Source organism: Xiphophorus maculatus, chromosome 5 (genome assembly GCF_002775205.1).
Source record: "Xiphophorus maculatus strain JP 163 A chromosome 5, X_maculatus-5.0-male, whole genome shotgun sequence".
Lineage (NCBI taxonomy): Eukaryota > Metazoa > Chordata > Actinopteri > Cyprinodontiformes > Poeciliidae > Xiphophorus > Xiphophorus maculatus.
The window spans coordinates 11,404,019-11,429,036 of NC_036447.1; the positions used below are offsets into that span (position 1 = coordinate 11,404,019).

Here is a 25,018-nt window from a genome sequence, read left to right on the forward strand (position 1 = left end):
CATATCAGGCTCTCGTATTATTCAGATACAAGTACACAAAATTACACTCCACACTATGTCAATATTTGTTCAACAAGAACTAAGCCAAACTGCAGAAACAGTGAGTAAAAATAGAAAGTCCAGTAGCTTACAGAACCACTTTTAGCTGCAATAACTTCAAGTATATATGAAACATTTCAGTCTTTAAAGTTATTGTGGTGGAACTTTGGTTTGCTTTTTGCAGCAATGATTCAGCGCAGGTTCTTGTTTTTGCACAACTCTCTTGATGCTCTGCTAAAAATATAAGTCAAGCTGAGGTCTACATTTTAACTTACGTTGCATGTTTGCTGGAATTGCTTAAGTCAGCAACTGGTTGACTAGGCAGGTTATTTCTTACTAGAACCTACTAGTATACAGAAGAGTTCATGGTTGACTCAATGACCACAAGGTCATGCTGCTGCAAAACAAACCCAAATCCTCAGCCTTCCAGCCTCCATGTTTGACATTTAGTATGAGTTTGCGCCGTTGCTATGTTTCACAGTAATAACATGATGTGTCATATGATGTGTTATGGGTCACTTGAGGTTTTATTTGCATGATTTTAATATTTGGAAAGAACCAGATATACTTCTGTAATGTGGGTAATATGTATAGTCTTAAAATTGAAATAATTTTTTGTGTGTGTGCAGTTAAAGCTATGTCTGAGATTTTCCACCGACTAATAGAACAAGATATGACAACTCTTTTGTTCAGAAAAATTACTTACAATTTTTTTCTTTAATGTCAAAAATGTTCCTATGTTTAGAAAAAAAGCTTTAAATGAGCAATTTTTTAACAATGGATTTTTTTGTGTTTAAAAGTTGGAAGCCCAACCAACCTCAATTATGTTACAACATGAGTCTGTTTTTGTAATATTGATTATATATTTGTATTTAGAACTTTTTCTTGAGGTCCCTCTCTGAAATCTAAATCAGTGTCAGAAATAGACACAGTTATAATGACTTTTACCTTACCAGTTTTGACAAATACAACAAATTTACTTGCTTTGTAAAACCAATAATACAGGACTGGACAGTGTTGTATAGTAACGAAGTAAAAATACTTCACTACTTTACTTAAGTATATTTTGGAGTACTTCATACTTTCCTCGAGTATGACAATTTTTGATGACTTTCACTTTTACTTCACTATATTTCCGAACTTAATTGCGTACTTTTACTCCGATACATTTTCAATGTGTGGTTTAGTTACTCGTTACAAAAAAGCGAGAGAGAGAGAAACAAAGTGTTTTGATCCCACCTACTGATTAGCAAGTAGCAAGCAGGCTACCGAACAAAGTTCGTAGCCTACTTGCCTGGGCTTGTTCATCACCACCAATAGGATACACCTGTTTCGCTTCTCCCATTAAACACAAAGCAAGTCTCGCAATCAGCAGCAGTCACATGGAGGAGGAGACGGAGACCACAACGACTGCAACTACGTCGGACACGGCTCCAGGGGAACCACCAGCTGGTGATGAGAGCCCATGGCCTTATTTAAACACAATATACTCTTTCGTGGGTGTTAAAGATTAGTCGTACCGCATGCAGTTTATGTTATTCCTGCCCGAAGATGTGGAAACTCTATCTTACAAAAACTCCCCGTCCAACTTGAAGAAACACATCGAGGTAACTTCTTATGAAATGGTTATAATCCTCCTGCTTCAGTAACTATAGCTTGGTCACTAGACACTATTGTGAAATCTTGACCATAAATGAACTTTGTTTGGCATTGTTTCAGTTCCACACGTGGTGTATTTAGCTTAGGCTTAATGTTGACTGTAGCAGGCTACCTAGACTCCTCTGGTCAAGGGGGACAGAAGCCATAGCGATAGCAATTTAGACTAAATTTAACGAATATAGGAAAGGCATGCAAGTTCAAAACCAGGTTTACAGATGCCAATAAGCTGCATTTCCCTCCCAATTCTTTTTTTCTTTTGCATAATGACCAGTTGTGTGCACCACCTACTGACTGTAGCATTGACTGATTCACTGATTTGTGAAGTAGAGTAATCGTAACAGCTCTTTTTCTTCATGTTGGCCGCATTTTCTGTACTATTTATTTTTCTCATTTTCAGCACTGACCTTACTTGAAGGGAAAACTTAAGGCTTACAAAAACTTTGTATTTTCTGTCCTGGAGGGTATACTAAGAAGCTGGTTCAGTTGTAAAGCAGGTTAAGTTAACCTTGTGCTATAGGTAAAGCACCTAATTTTCTTAACTAAATGATGCCTGCAGATTTATCTATTAGCAGGTTTAATTTTGCCTGCACTTGGTTGGGTACATTATTTTAAGTATTTGACAAGTTTACCAAAATATAAAAAATGTCATTCAAACTGCATTTGCTTTCTTTTACTTTTTACTTGTACTTTTCATTACATTACTTGAGTACATCCATTTTTACAGTAATTTCCATACTTAAGTACAAGAAGTTTCAGATACTTTAAGACTTTAACTCAAGTAACATTTCAGTCAGTGACTTCGACTTTTACCAAAGTCATATTTTGGAGAGGTACTTGTACTTTTACTTGACTCTGAGATTTCAGTACTTTATACAACACTGGTTGCTGGATGATAGAAAGTTATAAGTTAGAGATTTGAAGATAAGAGATTTGAATTTTTAAAAGTTATTTTATTACTATTAAACATGTGACAGAACTGTTCTCATCAGGCAAACCTATTTAAACACAGAAAGTATTTTCACCTAACTGCTTAAATAAATCCCATAGTTGTTCTTTTTCTATACATTAGCGCCCTCTACTGAAGAGAACATTTTGTACTATTCATGGTTTTCTTCTCACAAACAGACGTGAACCTATGGGCTGCCACATAATGCCTCTCCATACAATTGGATTCACTTTAATCAGATTATAAATAACTCTCATTTGCAGTCCAGAAAACATATTATCCCTGATTTCCAAAAAATCTCAACATGTTTAACTCTTTAGACTCAGGACTACTCCAAGACTGAGGCCCAGGAAAGGTTGTGATGCTTCTGGATTTTTTTCACATCTTGATTTGTTTGTGTTTGCATGGATGAAGGTTAGATTAAAATAGTGGATAAATCAAATCAAATCTAAATTACTTATATAGCACATTTAAAAACTATTGTTGGCCAAAGTGCTGCACACAAAAACAACAAATAAGAGTAACTCCAACATAAAAGAAAACAGTGTGAAACATAGCCTTGCATCAATCGGGCAAAATATTTTGACCACCCTCCCAATAATGAGTTGATGTTAGCAGCGCCTTTACAGATATTGGACCTAATAGTGGGCAGATCCTTTACGTTTTGAGGAGGAGTCCCAGTGTGCTGCATCAGTCTATGGGCCACTGGAGATAGGCACCAGACCCCCCAAAACCCATAAAACTGCAAAGATAAGCAGGTAAAGACAATGGATGGATGAAACCTTAATGCCATGTTTTTAAGTGAAACTTGTTGATGTAAAGATATCAGTGTGCTGTGTAGCTAATTGAAGTAGCCACTCAAAACTTTAGTTTTATGAGTGAAACTACTATGGATAAAAGGGAGTTGATGTTGGATTGTTATTTAATGAAACACTTCGAGGCAAGACAATGATACAGGGAAATTCAAACACTTGAATATGCTTCTGTTGGGTTTATAGAATACTGTTTACAAGAAAGTTTTTTGATTATTTTTCTAAACTAGTATTTGTTATCTACATTGATTTTGATTACATTCTTATAATTGATGTGTTACAGACCCTGTTTTATCTTTGGAATGAAGGGTATAGCAGTGAATTATGTCAGATAATACTGCATAATGGAACTTTTATTTATAAATTTGTAATAATTTGAAAGTAAAACTCTGAAATATGAAGGGTTAGTTCAAAACTTAGAAAATTCAAAGTCAAAGATAAATCAACATCGCATACTGCTACTTCAAAAATGAACAAGAACTGCTTCCTTCAATTGAACCTGAGCAAATAAACCATGTCAACAATAGGAGTCTTTATTAGGAGACCAGGTCTAACATAGAAAGAAAACTCAACCACTAAAATTATTCTGCCGAACAGCCAACTGGCCAGGAAGACATATTTTCTCCCAGCTTTTGTGCTCTTCTCTTCTAAGGAGCAGAATGAAGTCAGTTGTGCTCAGTTAACCTGCAGGATCTGCAGAAAAACTAATAGGAGCCCACCTAAACCAGATATGGACCTTTACATTCAACAATCTCTCCTATAAAATCTAAACCACAGTTTGAGACACATTTACTGCCACACAGATATTTAACAAATAAACCTCTATGAAGTATAAAAGATGTTTCTTATCAGCAAAGGGTTGAATGTTGAGCCATACTCAGAGGCATCAGCTTATAAAAAGGCACCAAGCCATACAGGAGTTTGTCTCTGTTTAGATTTGCCATGAGTCGGTGATGTGAAAAACCCAACAGTTTTTCAGTTTCATTTCTAAACTGGGATTCTTGGTCACGATACAATTTGAGTCATAAAAATATGATTCACTACATCAGGAATGGAATGATTTTTTTTCCCCCTAACATGTCGCTCCCCAACACAAAAACAATAACAATACCATCAATGATGGGAAAAGGGCCTTCTGCAGCACAAAAAACTCCAAAATCTAATGGTAATGAAGCAGAGGACGTAAGTTACCCAACAACTCTCACAAAGGTATCTGCTCCACAAGCACACTTAATGGCAATACACTGAACACAACCCTGGATTGTGATCAACCAGTCTCTCAACACACTCTTACCAGATGTTGGTCTTCAATTCTTCCAGTAAGAGAAGCCATTGCTTCAAAGAGAAAGTATACATCTGCTGTATGATTTTGAGTGGATGGACATTTGAGGAACAAATTAACTCTACTGTGTTCAGCCTGACCTTGTGTGGATGATTTATTGGATAAGTTTGAATGTTCCAACAGAGCATGATAATGACCAAATTATGCTCTATATCCCTGCTATCACCAGCAGAACCAAAGCAGAGATGGTCACAAGACGTTACAATAATGCTAAAACATCTGCAGGTTTCCAAACCATCATGCCTGCCTTTAGGCTTTGTTGATAAATACGTTTTGTTTCAAAGTTGCAACTGAAATGGATCAAAATTATTCAGATAAAGTCCAAAGTTATCTCTGGAACCATTAGTTGGAGAGCTAAAGCAGTCGTATATGTAGACGAATATTTTACAATTTTATTTTACAGGACGTTTTTCTTATAGCATAGTATACTGTATATATATATAAATAAGTATATATATATACAGTATACTATATATATATATATACATATATATATATATATATATACATCTTCACAGGCTTAGTACTACAACCAACATAAACTATAACAAATTGTTATATGTAATATTATTAATGTATTATTTAAAGGTAGATAGAGGTTTTATTCTAAGTAAATCTCTGAAGTTTAATGCCGTGCTAGGAATACACGTTTTTAATAGTTTTCTTTAATTAATTATAATTTTGAGAATTAAAAGAAACATACTTCGTACAAGTTTGAAAAATAAATAAAACAGAGCTGTGTAACTTTGCACAGAATTATGGTTTGCTTAAAGTGGTATTAGATTATGAAAAAAATCTTTAATTGCAAAAAATGTGAAAGTAGGTGTTCAATTGCAAAGCAGTAAAGTAATGTGACAGAATAAGCAGCAATGTTACTACTTCAAAAACAACAACAGCAAACCACATATTCAGTTGCAAAGCAGTAAATGTGACAGAAAAAGCGGGCATGTTACCACTTCAAAACAACAACAAACCACATGCTGACAAGGTGCTTGAATAAAAGTCATTTCCTAAACATTAGCACCCTCTACTGGAGAGAACATTTTGTACTAAACAGATTCTGCTCCTCTTATACAAACATAGATGTGATCCTATAGGCCACCACGTGGTCTAGGCCCTGTACAATCAGGGTTGCTTTGACCTGCTTGTTGACAGCTCAGTCCCACAGAGAACATGCTGTCCCTGTTCCCTTGTTCCCTTAACAATCTGCACATCTTTAACTCCTTGAGCTCCAGAGCTTTCATGGACTTAAGCCAATGAAAGACTGGTGCTTTTGAATCTCTAAGGATCTTGATTGTTTTCATGTGGTGGTGCTTAGTTGCCTTTTTGGATGACAACACTTTTATGAACAGCCACATTTTTACACACTGATCTCTTTCACTGATAGCATTTTTCAGTGTTTCTTGATCTCAAGAAAGGATTTCCACTTTAAATGTACAACCTTTGTATTTTTCTTTTATTTCTTTTAATTTATTTTATTATACAGGGAGAATAAAATCCTAAATAAGAATAGTTACAAAATCAGTTATTGATACCCTTAACAATTTCTATAAAATCAATCTAACTGAAACTTATTATAAAATATACTGAACTTTCAAAAGTTGATAAGAGTCCCTAACATTTTGTAGCTAATAATGTATGACTGTTTCCCAGGGATATAAGCGTGATATTATGATTAAAGCCATTTCTCTTTAACTTTTCTAAGTAGGACTAAAACGAGAGGCCATTTAAATAAGGCAGACATTAACCTTCATAGGTCAGGAAATTATAACGGAAAAAATTCAATCAATTTAATTTTTTCTCAAAACTCCCATATGCACAGCATACACAGAATTGAAATGGTGATTCTCTCATATCCCTGGTGCAAACAGTAATATACATAAAAAATAGAAATATGTGGTAAAATAAAATACCTGCAAAAAACACATAAGACAAAAGGTTAATGGGGGTAAAGTCAGAGAAGGAAAACAGGGGAAGGGACTTCAGCATAATGATGGCCTGATGGGTTTGCTGGTTCTTGTCTGGATGCTCCTCATTCTCCTCCCGGAGGGCAGGAGACGGAAGAAGACCTCAATGCTGAGTGCTTTGTGGGCCAGGAGGGTTTGGTTGATATCCTGGAGTGTGAGATGGAGGGTACCAATAATCTTTTCTGATGCTCTCTGTGCTGCAAAGTCTTCCTGCAGGATGTGGTGCAGCAGCCTACTACCGGGATGCTTTCAGTGGTTCGGGAATAGGAAACAGACATAGTGGGGCTCAGTGGTTTGGCTCTTTTTAGTCTGTGGAGGAAGTGGAGTGTTGCTGCTCCAGGAAAGATCCTCAGTGAGATACACACCCAGGAACTTGGTGTTGCTCTTTCTCTGTAAAGCAGCACCATTGATGATCAAATTGGGTTGTCATTTAGTTGTTCAGCCATTGTGTAGTTCTTAGATTTTGTGGGTTGGTTCTATACTTTTTGGATTTAATTTCTTGGTTTAAGGCAGGGGTCTAATGATGCTGGTAATTATTTATTAAAATTATATACTTACATTTAAGAAGCAGGTAAAAGAGGAACTGAACTGACTGGAACAATGAAAGTAACAGAGACAAAAGCACAGGACAGACTGCAAGGGTGGAAAAGGACAATCTGGGCAAGGAGAAATGAAACAGATTGGCTTTAAACCGCATGGGATTGATTGACCTAAGAACCAGGTGAGACTAATCAAGAGAAGATATTCCAGCTGGAAGGACTAAACTGAGAAGCTGAGAGAAAATGACTAAATAACACTATCATGAACACAGACAGAATTAAATGGGACAAAAAACAATCTTACTAAGAGTTCATGAACTAAAAGCGAATGTCCAACTCTAAAGTAATAATCTAAACCAGTACACATAAAGAGACCACAAAAAAGAATTGAATATCTTAATAATGAACTGTGTATGGGTGTGTACTTAAAAAAAAAATCAAAACACAAACCCCAGGCAAGAATAGAAACTATAAATGGATCGTGCCACTCTTATGCTTATTCAGTTGCTCCTATATTCCTGCCCCATTCATGGCAGCAGTCGGTAATCACTCACCTGTTTCTTCCTGGAGTCTCCTGCATTTGTGCCAACTCCAAACAAGAAACTATGACCTAATCTATTCCCATTAGCTTTATTATGATTTCAAATGTAACAGTACATCCTCACATGAAACACAATGGAAATGAATGCTGCTTTTATGACCATGCATGCCAGCAGCATACATTACAGAAGCCTCTTTTGAACTCTTCATATTATTGAGTGATAAAAGGTAAGTACAATAAACCTCATGTGTTATTCATAGGTCTTCAACACTTGTGTGCTTCCTTTCTGCTCCCTGCCCATCCGCTTATCTTTCCATCTCAGAGACAAAAAGCCTCTCAAATGAGCATCCACAAAGATCATCGACAACAACAGCAACAGTAAAGCACTTAGCAGTGGAAGGACCCATCTTTGTTTTCTCAAATATGACAAATCTAATGGAGCAACATTCTTTCCTGCTGACAAATCAAATCAGCGGTTTGGCCCGGGTTCATCAGGGTGATGTTTTGCTCCGAAAGAGGTACTAAAATCTTTGAAGAGCATGCTCAGAGGTAGTACTCTGTTGACATGTTCAGCATAATATCTCAAGGAGCCATCATTAAAGAAATGTAGCATTCTTTTCAGCTGTCCTCGCCCCCACCACCATTCATGTAAGTGCTTCACCTCAGTTGTATCTATTCTCAATGATTGAATTACTACAGTGTAATGGAAACCATGTAGAGTGCTGTGGGACATCCTTTTCCCACACAACAACCGTTTAATCACAGACAAACAGCGGGCACAGTGCCACATTATCTATCACTGTCCGAAAATGAATGAGAGAAGGAGACAGAGTGTTTTTTTGTTTGTGATGTTATCTGAAAAAATTTAAATGTAGGCGTGAAAGGCATCAGCTGGATCCTTCCTAGCATCATAATGGATCCTAAATAAGGCAATAAAAATGCAAATGATGATGAGATTAGCATTTTATTGCCTTCTTTGCTACTTAGACCACTCTAGTATACATGTTAATAGGCAGGTATTAGCTCAAACTCTTTCACCACACAGTGGACTGTTCGTGTGCAGAATTCACACACAACCAGCCCACAGCCACAGATGTTTCTTACCATCAGTTCAGAGGAAACATCTCCACCTCCCTCCCCACCTCTGACACATTCTGGGTTTTCCCAGTCACGATCAGCATCTCATTTTTCCCTCCCCATTTTTATCTTGAAATATTCTGTGTTTGTTGTTTTGAGGCCCCTTTTTTTGAAATTTTAATCCCTTTCTCTCATCATGTCATCTCTTTTGAGGGAAGAGATGCAGAGAGTTTTATTTCGACCTGCAAAGCACAGACTTGTGGAGTTTATTGAAATTGAAGAGCCAACGCCTGGAAGGCATTTTCTCTGCGTCTCAGGTAAACTACTCTTATTTTTTTCTCCCTGTCTTTACTGCAAATGAAAATCCTGGTGCCGCACTGCATCCCTTTTCCAATTAAATGTGAGTGCACTTCTTTTCTCACAGTTGGACAAAAAAAAGTGGTGCAGTTAAGTGTAGTGCATTGTCAGATCTCTCAGTCAACCCAAAAATCTGGATCCAAGAAGTTACAAACCAAACGTTCCAGCATCCAGGAATGCTACAAGAGGACCGAGATCTGGTCCCTGCATGACCTGACTCTTGTTGATGGAAGAGATCCTGATGTGGTAATTTACAACATTTCTTTTAATAAATTGAGTGTAGTTCTTTTCTATAGCTACATATTTTATATTACTGCAATTTTTAATGTCTATCTATCTATCTATCTATCTATCTATCTATCTATCTATCTATCTATCTATCTATCTATCTATCTATCTATCTATCTATCTATCTATCTATCTATCTATCTATCTATCTATCTATCTATCTATCTATCTATCTATCTATCTATCTATCTATCTATCTATCTATCTATCTATCTATCTATGAAACACCGACATGTTTCTTACTTAACTAATCAAAAAAGTGACGTAGTGTTAATGATGTCATAGCAGCCATAAGTAATACTTGTAAAAGGACAACAACCTGCCAAAAGTATTTAAATTCTTTGAACGTTTGACCATTTTTCATGCTTTAACTAGAAACTTGACTTGATGTAATAGACAAAAAGTGACTAAAGTGGAGTCGTTTTTCAACCCTTCAAATAATTTTGTACAATTCAAGAACAGCGCTGATGTTGTCCACTAGAAAAGACACATGAAGCTGATGGATACTTCAAAATTTTAGTAGCAAGGTTGTCATAAAAAATATTATTGAAAAGAATAAAATATGAATTTATTTATAAAAATATTTGTCTTTTGTTCATATTTTTTAGCTGTAGTTTCAATTTCCCATAAGTAGAACAACAAAAAAGCTCTGACTTGGGCACACCCTTTCATTAACATTGGCTAAATACAGAATTTTCAAACAAAGAGTGGGCCATCACAAATGCAATAAGATATGTTCTGCACAAACAAATTGAAAATAATCAAAACCATACAAAATTACTTCAGAAATAAGCCTACCTTGTTCCTTTCACTAGAACAATTAGCATTTTAATTGGAATAAGAAATAGATTTTTTGAACTTGCTGAGTTTGTCAATAAGCTTAGACACTAGTGTAACATTAAGTAACGTTATGAATTGAAGGGAAAAATTCTACATTATTTTAATTTAATTAATTTTACAAATACATGTTTGAAAAGTGTATTGTCCACTTCTACTGCTAATTTCAGGGGTTTGAACAATGGAAAATATAGACACAACCTTAGAAGGCCAAAAGCTTTAAGCCACTTGCACATTATCATGTTTATTTTTTTGCCCCCAGGATGACTCCTGCTTCCTGCTGCACTTCGATAAGGTGCGTACAGTGACGGCCGTCACCTGCTCAGCCAAATACACGATGGTGCGTGCCCTGGTTGCCCTCTGTGACCGTTACTGTCAGAGGCCGCTAAATCTGCAGAACTTTGACTTCCCTTACATCAAGCCCACCACCTATTACTCCAACAGAGGGGACTGTGTCGTTCTGTCCCAGATATGCTTCTATGCGTGCAATCTGGTTTGCTTGTCTATGTGTCCAGTGCCACTGGATGCCTAACAACACAACTTTTGTGTTTCTCTATAGTGTGTGAGCATTGTTGTGCTGTAGCTAATGTTCTGTGTGTAATTCTGGTTAATCGCAGGTATGCTTCAGTTGGGTTTATATTGATTATTTATTTTTGCATTATTGCTCTTTTAAGCATCTGTTCATGACAAATAAGTTTTAGACTGATATTTCTAGGACATCTTTTGTACTTAGTGTTTAATTATGTGATCCATTAAAGAGCCCACTAAAAATGACATTCACAATAAAACAAAATGAACTATAAAAGACAAATATAGCAAAGAGATGAATGACTTATTTTATTCATGGTAAATAAAGACTCCTGTGAACACAGTATGTTTACTGTGTGTTATTTATTTGTCATCTCTGTATTTTAAATTCCGTATTGCTAAAATAGCACTTTTTAAGGAAAAATAATTTTGGAGGCATTCTGTTGGTAGACTTTGGCTTATTTTAGATCATTTTAATTAAGTAATAGCTAAAGAAAGATTCCTTTGCAGGAAATATCAGTGAACAAGTTTATACCTTTCATGTTATTGAAAGTAATGAGAACATTGAAATTAAAGTTCTGAGAGATTTTATTTATGTAGTCATTTTAGAAGTTTCGTAAAAAAAAATTTAAATAGAAAAATAAAAAGTGGATATCACGCTGAGATACTTTTTGCCTTTACCCAGAATATTTCAATTAACTTTTATTCATTCAAGTGCTTTCACTTAAAATTAGTTGTTGTAGCTGGATGCCCCTTCACTCTTTTTTTCTATCCTTTCATCTGCATTTTGTTTTAGCATATTATTTCTTAATAAATGAGTAAATATGATCTACTTAAGTGTTTATTTGCTGCTTTTATTACTTTGTTTCATGTAAGAAACACATTTTTGTGGTTTTTGCCTTTACATTTTATTGATGAATTTTATTTGTTGATAGGAAATATATCAGCTTTGAAAAGTGTTAATTGAAAATTGCCTTGACCTTAATGGCAATTGCACCAATTAGTACAGCCCACCACCTTCCCTCTTACCTATATGTTCTACCTGTAATTACACTGCCAGTCAAATACCAAATAAAAGTGCATTTCACATCAGTCACAAGTTCTTCCCATCCATGTTTAAAATAAATTTGGACATAAATGTTTATTCATTTCACAGTTGAATATTAGAATATCACATCAAATCTCAGATTATGAGATACCCATAATCTGAGATACTCGATTATGTTTTATTACTAATTGATTCATTCAGACATAAGCACTTTAATTAACTATTATCATTATTATAAGTGGATCTTCCTTTCTACGGGAATAAAGTGTATGCTTACTGTACAAAACCATTCAATTTGAAAATTTTTAAATAACTCCTGGACTCACGGAAATAAGTATTAATTTTTAAAATACCTCCTGGAAAGATAGAGTAAGTAAGTTTATTTAATAAATTACTCATTATTTAATTAGAGCTACATTTTTTTCTTTTTATCAAAGATCATTGATTCTATCTGTAATTTTCTATCTCAATAGTAATTAGTATTACTACTATGTTATACATTTATTTTATATAGATAAAATTAATCGAAATTAGTTGAGCTTAGACTTTATTTTAAGCAAATGCTATTACACAAACCAAACGTACCTTATCAGTTTCCTTCAGCGGAACATGCCCATCACAATATGGCGGACAAACTCACGAATTATGTGTGGCACTCAATGGCGCACAATGTTTTAGTCGTCATAAAAAATGCCTGATAAAAAATACACCTGTAGCGATTGGTCGTATAATTATTTGTATGCGTTATCATTTATATTTAGATATTTTATAACACCACATATATCCATTTTACTATAATATACTTGTGACAAAATCACCTGGAACTACACAAACTTTTAGTGTCGGTTTGTTTTCGGCTTAAAAAGGAAAGCCTCTCCGCTCCGGTCTTCGTCCACGCCTAGCTGCCGCCAAAATTCAAGTAGAGACGGGGTTGTCGGTTGTAAACACTGGTCAGCAGTGTCCCTGCGTATTTTCACATCTCGGTTAGCCTTAATACTGAGTTATCCTCCGAGGTCTGCGGCGAGAGGACAGAAAGATGTACATCAAGTCTATAATCATTGAAGGATTTAAATCCTACGCTCAGAGGACCGAAATCAACGGCTTCGACCCGCTGTTCAACGCGATCACAGGACTGAACGGTAGCGGAAAGTCCAATATTCTAGACTCGATATGTTTCCTTCTGGGCATCTCCAACCTCTCACATGTAAGACTGCTGTTTAGATCCGCACATTAAGTCATTTGGCTATCTGGTTTTAAATCCATTTAATTTATCTTAATTTATTTCACATTAAAGGTGCGAGCCTCCAACCTCCAGGACCTGGTGTACAAAAATGGACAGGGTGGCATCACTAAAGCCACTGTGTCTATTACTTTTGACAACTCCAACAAAAGTCAGAGTCCTCTGGGGTTTGAAACCCACGACGAAATCACAGTCACCAGACAGGTACGGATACAAACAGCTTTTCTCTAATGACTATACAATTTCACAGATTTCTCCTTGATCCTTTTTTCCTTTTTATCCCAGCATTGTTAGCCGTATGCTTGAGAAACACCTTTGATGCTTAGGAGTTTGGGTCGTAAGCGTCAATATTAACCAAGGCTGATGATTTACTAGGGATTTTGTTTGAAAGTTCAGCACATAATGGTAAAATAGGAGAAAAAGTTTAGACGATTTATCAAAGATAAAAACCAAACTCAGTTTGTTGTCTTTCAGGATTGACCTCTCTATTTACATTTTCCCATCGACTATGACGAGTTTTTCTTTCCACTCTGAAGAAAATCATCTCTAGTTTTTCAGTCTAAAAAGTGTGACACACATTTGTATTCAGCCCACCTGAGTCAATATGTCTATTAGGATGAATTCTTCGACTTTCCTGTTTTATGCTACCTCACATTAACACTCATCTGTTTCTGCTTCCCCACCATGATGCTGCTACCACCATGTTTCAAAGTGGGGAAGATGTATTAAGGTTGAGGGACAGAGTTAGTTTCCTTGATATGAACAGTGTATTCATATTCTGCCCATTTATTCTAAACCATAAATTAAATCCACTGTAAGGTACTCTGAAGGTACCCAATTCTACTGTAATTATGGGCTTGAATTTTTTTTCTTTCAATCAAAATGTTCAATTTGTGTTGGTTTCTGTCTGACAGGTTGTGATCGGTGGCAGGAACAAGTACCTCATCAATGGAGTCAATGCCAACAACACCAGGGTGCAAGATTTGTTCTGCTCTGTCGGCCTTAACGTTAACAACCCACATTTCCTCATCATGCAGGTCAGCCCTTTCTTCACATTCCTTCCATTCTTTTGTTTTTTAAGACTTCAAACATTAGACTAAGTTTTGATCTTTTGATGTTTCCATCACGTCAGGGGAGAATCACCAAGGTTCTGAACATGAAGCCACCAGAGGTAAAGCCTGCACATTTCATCAAATGTCTCACTAATGGCTGCCTTCGTTTGGAACTTATAGAAAACTCTCCTTTTCCAGATTCTTGCCATGATCGAGGAGGCAGCAGGCACCAGGATGTATGAGTGTAAAAAGATCAGCGCCCAGAAGACGATTGAGAAGAAGGAAGCAAAACTGAAGGAGATTCAGACTGTATGAGATGCAGGGTCATTTTTAAAATTATTTCTGAGTCTGTTTTAATAGAAAACTGCTGCAAACTTTGTCTTGTATTTAACTCTTTTAGATTCTGGATGAGGAAATTACTCCCACTATGCAAAAACTGCAAGAAGTAAGCTGACATTTGAACTCATTACCTGTACTGATGCCAAGGAAAACATTCGATTCCTTCCACCATGTAAAAGTTTTCATGTTAATCTTCCTAAATCCTCTCTTTCTCTAGGAACGATCATCCTATTTGGAGTACCAGAAGCTGATGCGCGAGATCCAGCACTTGTCACGCCTCTATGTGGCTTGGCTGTTCGTGTGCGCTGAGGAAACCAAGAAGAAGTCTGCAGAGAATCTGAAGGTGATGCAGGACAACATTGCCAAGATGCAAGCCAACATGGCCGAGAACGAGAGCAAAATCCAGGAGCTGTCGGCCCAGATTCAAGAGCAGCAGAAGAAAAGAGACCAGGTACTGCAGAAGGGAACAGACAGAAAAGTGTTTTTTTTTAACTGTAGTGCTAATGTTTTGTTTAGTGTTTTAGCCCCATTGGTTGTTTTTGTTGTGATTTTCTTACCTCTGATGTTAAACTGCTCATTTCAAGGAGGTGAACGGCGTTTTAAAAACCATGGAAGACACTCTTGCTGATGCCCAGCGTGTGGACGCTAAATCTCAGAGCGCTCTAGACTTAAAAAAGCAGAATCTCAAAGATGAAACCAAGAAGCGAAAGGAGCTGGTGAAGAGCATGGAAGAGGTAATGAAACAATTAGGGCCGCAGCTAACGATTATTTTAGTAATTGAGTATTCTGATGATTAATTGAGGGATTGGATAAATAATTGACACGTTCTGCAGATTTTTTTATTTAACAACTCAAGCTTATCTTATACAATAATAAAAATGCAAATAAGCACTCATTCCTTTTTTTGGTAAGTAAGAAAAATATTTTATTCATAACAGCATTTTTTTAGTGTACACCTGATAATTTGTAGCAAAGGATTCATCTGCAGCTAAAAACATGCTTGTAACATTAACAAGTGAAAAGAAAAGCTCAGCTCTGGCTTAATATTGTAGGGTTATTCTGTTGGGTTTTTTTCCCCAATTAACGGATTTAACAATTGGATAGTAAAAGGGTCTCGATAGATTTTATTTATCTACAGAATTTGTACCAGGTGAAGCTAAACCTTTAGAAGTTCTAGGTTGAACATATTTACAGACAAAGATTTTTCATCTTAAATGTTAAGTGTATACATTTTTTTCGTACAGTTTTGGCTTAATTAAATGTTTTGATTTTGTTGATCTATCGAAATATAGCATTTTTTTAAGAGTCTGTATATTCCAGTTAATGATTGTTTGATTACTAAATGAGTTGACAATTTCAGTAATTGATTAATTTGTATTAATCATTTATTAATATAGATTAACTAGCTGGTTAATTGTTTCAGAACCAGCTAGTGTTCCTGGTATGTTATCAATTCTGTCAGCAGAACCAAAAAAAAAAAAATAGAAATATAAAACTTTTCTTTTGTTTCCTTGCTAGGATAAAAAAGTGCTTGTGGTAAAGGAAAAAGAGGTTTCCAAATTGGCCGAGCAGCTTCGTGCTGTGCAGGAGGAGGGACAGAAGGACAGCGCCGCCCTGGAGGCTGCTGAGCAGCACTTCAAGGCCGTGTCGGCCGGTCTATCCACCAACGAGGATGGTGAGGAGGACACGCTGGCTGGGCAGATGATGGCCTGCAAGAACGACATGAGCAAGGCGGACACAGAGGCCAAGCAGGTGAGAAAACTAACTCTGATATTGGAGGTTCACTTTGTCATACTGCACTGTGCTTTATGGTGGTTTTGCCTGTCTTTTTGTTTAAACAGTTTGGTCCTACTTATTGCACTAACACCTTCTCTCTTTCTAGGCCCAAATGACCCTGAAGCACGCTCAGGCTGAGTTAAAGTCCAAACAGGCTGAGGTCAAGAAGATGGACAGCGGCTACAAGAAGGACCAGGACGCCCTGCAGGCTGCCAAAGGCAGCAGGGAGAAACTGGAGGCGGGGTTAGCCAAGCTCAGCTACGAAGGTAGTAAACGGTTACTTCCAAGCTTTAGTTTTATTTCTCCACTAAACCAGTGTGATAACCGTGGCTGTGTCTCTGCAGAGGGAAAGGAGGAAAGTCTGCTGGAAAAACGGAGGCAGCTGTCCAGACAGGTCTCTCAGCTCAAAGAGACCTACGAGCGCCTCATGGCCCGCTTCCCCAATCTGCGCTTTGACTACAAGTAACACCTCATTTTTCTGCACACTGAACATGCAGGACAGAGAGTCTTTATAGAAAAGGTTTTTAGTTTGTGTCACTAAGTGGATTTAGGCTTTATTTAAGACTCGAGGTCCAGCTAACCAGTTCACCAGTTTGATGGTGAACTTCTTTTACATCTAGATTACTTCCATAAGGTAAAACAAATAATAAGAAAATTAGTCATTTAGTTGCATCATGATGCAAAAATATATATAAAAAAACCAACTAAATAAGATACTGTACATCTTACAGAAATAAATGTTAATTGTCATACTTATCAGAGAGAACAGTTAGGTCACGAGTTTTGAAAAACAGAAGTAACAGTTTTTTATTTAGTTAGTTTTACAGGAACAAGTAAAAGGATTTAGTTGTATTTTCCCAAGGTACAAGGAGTGAAGAATAAATAATATTGACTGTGGAAAATGTGTTTAATGAATACTTTTATTTCTTATTCTATAATTCAAAATATAAAAGTGAGCATGTCTGGAAAATAGATGTTTTAAAAATGATTTTCTATTTAGACAATGACATTCTCATTTTGTTTGCCCCATTAATCTTGGGTTTTTGTCCAACTTTAAACATTGTCTATTGAGTACATCATTGAGATAAAAGCAACAAATGTCTTAAGAAATAAATCTTTCAGTCTCTGGTTCCCCCAGCCTAAGAATTTTGGCTCTACAGGCAAAAAGTTTGGACTCTACTGGTTTACACGTGATTACTTTTATTTTATTCAGGTTTCGTTTGAGTTGTTCAAGTATGAATTTCAGCTTCTTTAATTTCTGGGTTTTACCACATGACTGACCCCCATGCTAAAGCAAGATGATGTGATTACCAGGGATCCAGAGCGTGGCTGGGACCGCAGCAAGGTGAAGGGGCTCCTCGCCAACCTGATCACTGTCAGCGACGTCACCTACGCCACAGCGTTGGAGGTTGTTGCCGGAGGCCGTCTGTATAACATTGTTGTTGATACGGAGGTATGTGTGAGGAAAGACTTGGTGAATATGGTAATAAAGGTTTTTCAGAAAGACAGCGGGACTCTAACCCGCGGGTCGGTGCGTTCTCCTGCTTAGGTGACGGGTAAAAAGATCCTGGAGAAGGGAGAGCTGCAGCGGCGGTACACCATCATTCCCCTGAACAAAATCTCTGCCAAGACGCTGAACGACAAAGTGATCAACGCTGCAAAGAGTCTGGTGAGAGAGCGGCTTTAGATCGGAGTTAAATATTGACGTGTTTGCTTGTAACTCTAAGAGTTCTCCATTTTCTTTGCATTTTTCTCCGTCAGGTTGGGCAGGATAACGTTCACACATCCCTGAGTCTGGTTGGCTATGAAGCAGACCTGCGGAAAGCCATGGAGTACGTGTTTGGGTCCACCCTGGTGTGCGACACGCTGGACAACGCTAAAAAGGTGGCCTTCGACAAGCAGGTGATGACCAAGACGGTCACGCTCGGAGGGGACATCTTCGACCCTCAGGGAACTCTGAGCGGAGGTGAGACTGGGCGGGGGGAAACATCCAGTTGGATTCTGGTTGCGTTGTGAAATTAAATCTGTACAGACATGCAGAGAAAGGAGGCGATAACAGGAATTTGGCAATATTTACGATTGATTGGTTCTGATCAATGACTGATCAATGCCGGTCTTTTTCGAACAGTAAATTGACAGGAAATAGGCTGGAGAGAGAGAAGACATGTAGTAATAATTGATTAGCTTTTTGTTTTAGACATCTGAAATACTCCCAAACTAGTGAAGCGACCTTTCCTGTTTTATCCACATTTTTCTCTCCATTGTTTATTTTTAAACAGTAATGAGGCATGGCGGCATAACCTGAAAATGCTGCTACCCATGTTACTCAGCAGGTTGTTCCTAGGTAACCATAGTGAGTGAGTGAGTTAGTTTTGAGAGGTGGAGCAGCAACTAAAGACTTTCCTCTGCCTACATCCCCCAGAATGCCATTCCACAACAGAAATCTGAACACATTAAAATCTCAATGCAATTCAGATCACAAGACTCTGATCTGTGCATTCCTAAACATCTGGAGTCACACACGACTTTCCCCCTACAGGCGCCCGCTCTCAGTCGGCCTCCATATTGACGAGCCTGCAGGAGGTGAAGGAGGTCCAGGACCACCTGGAGGAGAAGGAGGCCCAGCTGCAGGACATCGAACGACAGCTGGCTGATCTTAAAGGAACCGCTGAGAAGTAAGCAGCTTTCAAGGACTCTACCGCATGAATTTAACATGTCTGTTTGCCAAAGTTAATTAACTCTTTGCTCAAAAAATCAACACTCTCAGAGCAGTAATTAAGCCAAAAGTGTACAAAAATGTATATAAAATTAGCATTTTAGATGAAAAACCTTCTTTGACTGTAACTATGTTCTACCCAGAACTCCTCGAGTGATATAATCTTTAGCTTTTTCTTGCATACTTTAAATAGTGTATAAAATAAACTTTAGTGGTTAAATGAAAACTTATTTCCATGTTGTTTTTTTTCATCTGATTACCTGATTAATCGTTACTAAACCAATATTCGATTACTGAATTAATTGTAGTTATAGAAACCTTAAAAATGTGGAACAGAGTTCTGAGTCGGCCTCATTAATCCGTCCAGGTACCGGCAGCTGAAGCAGCAGCATGAGCTGAAGCTGGAAGAGGAGCAGATCCTGCAGGCCAAAGTGCAGCAGAGCTCCTTCCACCAGCAGCAGGAGGAGCTGGAGAGGCTGCACAAGGCCATTGGTCAGAACGAAAACACACACACGGTTCTCTAAAGGTAAACGTTTGACCCAACGGTGTGTGAAGCTTGTTTTCTGTTTGCGGGTTTGGCCAATCAGAGGAGAGCGAGGAGACTTTGCGCGTCACCAAAGAGGTGAAGAAGAAGGCCGAGGAGAAATACAAGGTGCTGGAGAACAAGATGAAGAACGCCGAGGCGGAGAGGGAGAAGGAGCTGAAAGCAGCCCAGGAGAAACTGAACACAGCCAAGGCCAAAGCAGACGCCTTCAACAAGAAGCTGAAGCAAAAGCAGCAGGTAAAACCACCGACATTTGTAATAGTGTCATTATAACCATAAAAATGATGATAAAGAAAAAAATATTTATTACTAATTTTTTAGGTAACTGCATGACACAGCATTCATAGTGGCACAAACATAAATGCTTTTTTCCAAATTAACATCCCTATTTGCTTTTTCAAGACGCCACATACTTAAAGATGTGTGATTTACACCACTTAACTGCACAAAGACATTTATTTAATCATATTTTCAAATTTACTGATATTTATTGATGCTTTTGTATACAAATTCACATTTAGTCGGTTTTTTAAAATTATTATTTACTGAAATTCACCGTGACAACGATGTATGGAATTCTTATCATGAAAAGAGATTTTTCACAATAAATGATACAGAATATAATAAGTGCGCCCATCCTTAGTCCCTTCTGTTTGCCAATCTGCCCATCTACCTCTGCTTTTTTTATATACATATATGTATGTTTTAAAGAAACAACAACTTAGAACTCTGGGAAGTTGGGTATGGACAAGTAACATGTAATCGCGACATGGAGAATCTTCTGCTTTTGAGTCTCCTGTTGGGTGTTTGATGTTCAGGAGTCTGACGCTGTGGCCCTGGAGCTGGAGGAGCTGCAGAGGGAGCAGGACGGCTACGAGCAGCAGATTCAGGCCGTGGACGAGGCCATGAAGGCCATCCAGGAGCAAATCGACAGCATGGCCTGTACCGTCTCCCAGAACAAGGTGCCGTTTACAGGACTGCCTTGAAACCAATTCAGCTGAAGTGAAGCATCTTTGTGTTGTGTTCTACTTCCATTTCCGTCAGCTTTTTGTCAACTTCATATTTTCTCACAATACAGCCATAAATTTTAATACGTTTTACTGGAACAACTCGGCTTAACTTACTCACTGAGAAGTGTCTGATTTGTCCTGTCATCAATAGTCCTGTCAAAATAACAAGGTTTACTGGATGATTAAGTGTCCTGGAAATTACTGCAATAAACGATAATATTGTTGTTTTGAGAGCATTTTCAAGTGATATATTGGTAATGGCACGATAATGTATTATCAGAATTAGTTTAAAGACTTATAAACTTTAACTTTGTACAGAACACTCCGCACTGGAACTGGAGGATATTTTAAATGTCCAAACTAAAACACAACCACCACAAATATGACGAAAAGGATATAAAAGCCGCACACAATCTAAAAACCATAAATAAAATGTATTATGAAGTCTCTAAGCAAATCTGCCCTTTAAAAAATATTAGTAATCAGAGTGGAAATTGAGCTCATTTTAATTAATCATGCGATTAATTGCTGATTGTGACAATCTTAGTCAAGTGTTTCGGTGAAAATGTTTCATTTTGGTCCCACGTGAACAGAATTTCTTCTGGGATTCTGTCAACAATCGCTTTCTTCCTGGCACTATGTTAAAGCTAAATTGTCACAGTAAAATAACTAGTTGCCCTGGTAACACTTAGTGAATCCTGAAGTCAGCCGATCCCCAGATTGTACCCACGGATATCAGAGAAAAGAGGGTGAAATATAAGCCTGTGTTGCACTTAAAGATTTTTAAAAATACATTTTAAAAAAACTCTGAAAACTGTTAGTTGCCTTTCATGTCACTACTCTGTACTACTAGGTATGGGCAGGCAGATCATACCTAATAATATATATTGACATTTGTGGTGTAATGTGACTATTAATGCACTGAATGAGTGCAAAAGCTACAAATATTTCCTACTTTGTAACGTAGGAGACGGTGCGTAAAGCCCAGGAGGAGCTGAGCAAACAGAAGGAAGAGATCATGACTCAAGACAAAGAACTCAAGGTGACCTTTACGTTTGTCTTGATTGTTTTGGCTTCCAAACGCCACAATTTACTCCTGTCTGTCGGGAGCCGACTAATTACAGTGCTCTAAGGGTTTATGGCATAAATGCCTAACAACTTGTCACGTTGCCTCTGTTTCTGAATGCTCCAGGAGAAAAACACAGAGGTGAATAAGATGAGGGAGAAGAACAATGAAGCCCAGCTGAAGATCAAGGAGCTGGAGCACAACATCAGCAAGCACCACAAGGAGAGCCAGGACACTGCTGACAAGGTTCGCTCAGTCTCTGATGTTCATCCACCCATCGCTGCGTCTCTTTGTTCTCCTAATCATGAAGTTTTTGGGGGGTTTTTTCCCTCCAGGTGAGTCGGATGCTGGAGGAACACGACTGGATCCATTCAGAGCGGCAGTATTTCGGCCAGCCGAACACCTCCTACGACTTCAAGACGAACAACCCCCGCGAGGCCGGGCAGCGCCTGAAGAAGCTGGAGGAGACCACCAGCAAGCTGGAGAGGAACGTCAACAAGAGGGCCATGAACATGCTGAACGAGGCGGAGGAGAGGGTGAGACGGGGAGCGGAGCGGGGGATGCAAAGCTCCGCACTCAGGGTTCCTTCGCAGCCTGGAGGCGTTTGACATTCCATTTTCAGTATTTTCCAGTGGAAACATATTTGTACCTCCACACTTTAATCCCAATTACATTGTCTGAATATGTTCTTTCTCAGGGTATCCGTGCATCCGTAAAAAGTCTTAAAGTTATGTATCTAAAAAATAAGGCCTTAAAATGTTTGTTTTAAAAACGTAAATTGGGCTTAAGTACATTAATCACAGGTTTCAAATTTTGTCTTGGCAGGACTTTTTAATCTCGCATTTTTTAAAAGTATTTTTGTTTCTTCTTGTGGGACTTTTCTGTCAGGCAGAAGTTTGTGTTACACATGGGCATCTTCATTAGGTTCTGACTTGAAACTATTGAGGCTACTGCTAACTAACTGCTAACATACCCTTGCTAGCTAGCTTTTTCAGTGTCAATAGTGGCTAAGTGTAAATCTATTCCAAGTTGGCTGGTTGGAATTCATGCATTTCTCTGAAGTTAGGTCTTAAATTCCATTCAGAATTATATTAAAAAGTCTTAAACTTGGTTTGTGAAACCTGCAGAAATCTTGTTTCTGTCATTCCTCGTTTACAGGAATGTCTTGCCTTTTCTTCCTTTATTCCCTTATCCATTTTCCATAAAACCATCTCACTGCAGAAACATCTGCTACAATGAGAAGTTCTGAAAATATAACAGTGCAGGACAGCTTCACAATTGTTTGTCCTCCTGCAGTACAACGATCTAATGAAGAAGAAGAGAATTGTGGAGAACGACAAGGCAAAGATCCTACAGACCATCAAGGAGCTGGACCAGAAGAAGAATGAGGCTCTCAACCTGGCATGGCAGAAGGTCTGCTTTTTGTTTTGTACCTGATTTCTCTGGAAACGTTGATTAGATTTACCGTTTTAAATTCATTCCCCAACATTTTCAGTGATAATAAAACCCCCTTTTGAATTTTTTTTTATTATTAAAACAAAGAAGGGCAGTATGGCTTAGTGCCATCTTCAATTTCAATTCTCCCTCTGCAGGTAAACAAGGACTTTGGCTCCATTTTCTCCACCTTGCTGCCAGGAGCCACAGCCAAGCTGGCTCCTCCCCAGGGATGTGGCGTCCTGGACGGCCTTGAGTTTAAAGTAGCTTTGGGTGACACCTGGAAGGAGAACCTGACTGAACTCAGCGGCGGGCAAAGGTTTGAAACCTTATACTGCTCCTTTAGTGTGTTTTCTCAGCCTGTGTGAGAACGTGACTTTAATCTCTCTCTCTCCTCATCAGGTCACTTGTGGCTTTGTCTCTCATCCTGGCCATGCTGCTTTTCAAACCCGCTCCCATCTACATCCTGGATGAGGTGGACGCAGCTCTGGACCTGTCTCACACACAGAACATCGGACAGATGCTGCGCACACACTTCACACACTCGCAGGTAAGTGACTCAAAAAAGCCATTTGTTGAGAGAACATACATACGGAGCAGCAAAAAAACCAAAACTGTACAAAGATGTATGCATTTTGCATTTAAGATAAAAAATACTCGTCTGTAAATATGTTCTATCCAGAAGTCCTCAAGTGGCATCGTTTTAACTTCACCTGGTTTAAATTCTGTAAAGAAAACATCCCATTAAGCACCTTTTGGTTTCCACTTATTATTCAGATTTACACAATAATGATGTCAAGTCAAACAGAAAGGTCCGAGATTTTCACATGATAGAAGTAGTTTATTTTAGCTATAGATGCATCTCCTGATACAAATCATTAAGTGTTCATTAGAGGAATGCTGTTTTATTGCAATGTAGGTAATAGAATGTTTTTCTGATTTAAAAAAAAAGAGGATGAATTGTTTATTTGCATCTTTTAATGTCTTTCCAGTATACAGATATAAACAATTCTTAAATGAAAAATCATCCATTTAATCATACACAATGTGCAAACTTTTAACATATAATCAGAATAAATCTCTAGAATAATGGATTACTAAAATAATTGATAGCTGCAAGCTTCGTAGAGACATACTGTTCCCCAAATGACTTGCAGCTGTGGTCGGAGACGGGGGAACTCTACAATTATGGACCCAGGAGGAAAGAATAAAAACGTGCAACACATTTTTTCTGATTTATTTTCAGAAGAAGTTTGAAAACCACTCATTCTTGTTCTTTCACTTCCATTATGCACTACTTTTCTACTGGCCTATAACACCAAACCTCCATAAAATATACAGAATTTAATGTTTGTCATGTGACAAGATGTAGAAAAGGTTTGAAAGACTTTAAATTGAGGACAATTTAAAGTTCTTCCTTCTACAATCTTTTTCCCCTTCTCTCTTCAGTTTGTGGTGGTGTCCCTCAAAGACGGCATGTTTACCAACGCCAACGTCTTGTTCAAGACCAAGTTTGTCGACGGCATGTCCACGGTGTCACGGACCGCGCTCAGCCAGAGCGACTCCAACGTTCCGCATAAAGTCCACGACAAGGCTCGACAGAAAGACAGGAGGAACAAACAGCTCATCAGTTAATCACTGCACTGAAAACATCAGGGAGGCCATATTTGTCTTTACCTAAAATGATAGTAACTGCTTTTTATGTCTTACTGATGTCTGTGTATCTGTTTAGCAATCCTGTCTAAATACTTCATTTGGATCCCGTGTTTTGTGTTCTTCTTTTTATATATGCAGCTGATGGATATATTTGTTTGTTTTTTGTAAATAAAACTGGTAAACTTTATTGTTGGAGGTTTTTCTG

At 37.9% G+C, this 25,018-nt stretch overlaps 2 protein-coding genes across 2 annotated transcripts; both read left to right on the forward strand.

Moving 5' to 3' along the window:
- The first annotated feature begins 9,022 nt into the window (after positions 1-9,022).
- Positions 9,023-11,275, forward strand: LOC102223851 (exocyst complex component 1-like). Its single transcript, XM_005814521.2, has 3 exons — positions 9,023-9,239; positions 9,347-9,525; positions 10,667-11,275. The coding sequence occupies exons 1-3, from the start codon at positions 9,119-9,121 to the stop codon at positions 10,934-10,936; spliced, it is 570 nt and encodes a 189-aa protein (XP_005814578.1). The 5' UTR covers positions 9,023-9,118; the 3' UTR covers positions 10,937-11,275.
- A 1,620-nt stretch (positions 11,276-12,895) lies between these two features.
- On the forward strand, positions 12,896-24,821 carry smc2 (structural maintenance of chromosomes 2). The gene is made up of 25 exons (XM_005814519.3): positions 12,896-13,184; positions 13,275-13,424; positions 14,135-14,257; positions 14,353-14,391; positions 14,471-14,581; positions 14,673-14,717; positions 14,829-15,062; positions 15,196-15,345; positions 16,130-16,363; positions 16,494-16,653; positions 16,732-16,849; positions 17,702-17,840; positions 17,937-18,056; positions 18,149-18,353; positions 18,927-19,062; positions 19,471-19,595; positions 19,691-19,884; positions 20,466-20,609; positions 21,625-21,699; positions 21,850-21,969; positions 22,059-22,259; positions 23,020-23,136; positions 23,316-23,476; positions 23,560-23,707; positions 24,607-24,821. The coding sequence occupies exons 1-25, from the start codon at positions 13,017-13,019 to the stop codon at positions 24,790-24,792; spliced, it is 3,603 nt and encodes a 1,200-aa protein (XP_005814576.1). The 5' UTR covers positions 12,896-13,016; the 3' UTR covers positions 24,793-24,821.
- Positions 24,822-25,018: the final 197 nt, after the last annotated feature.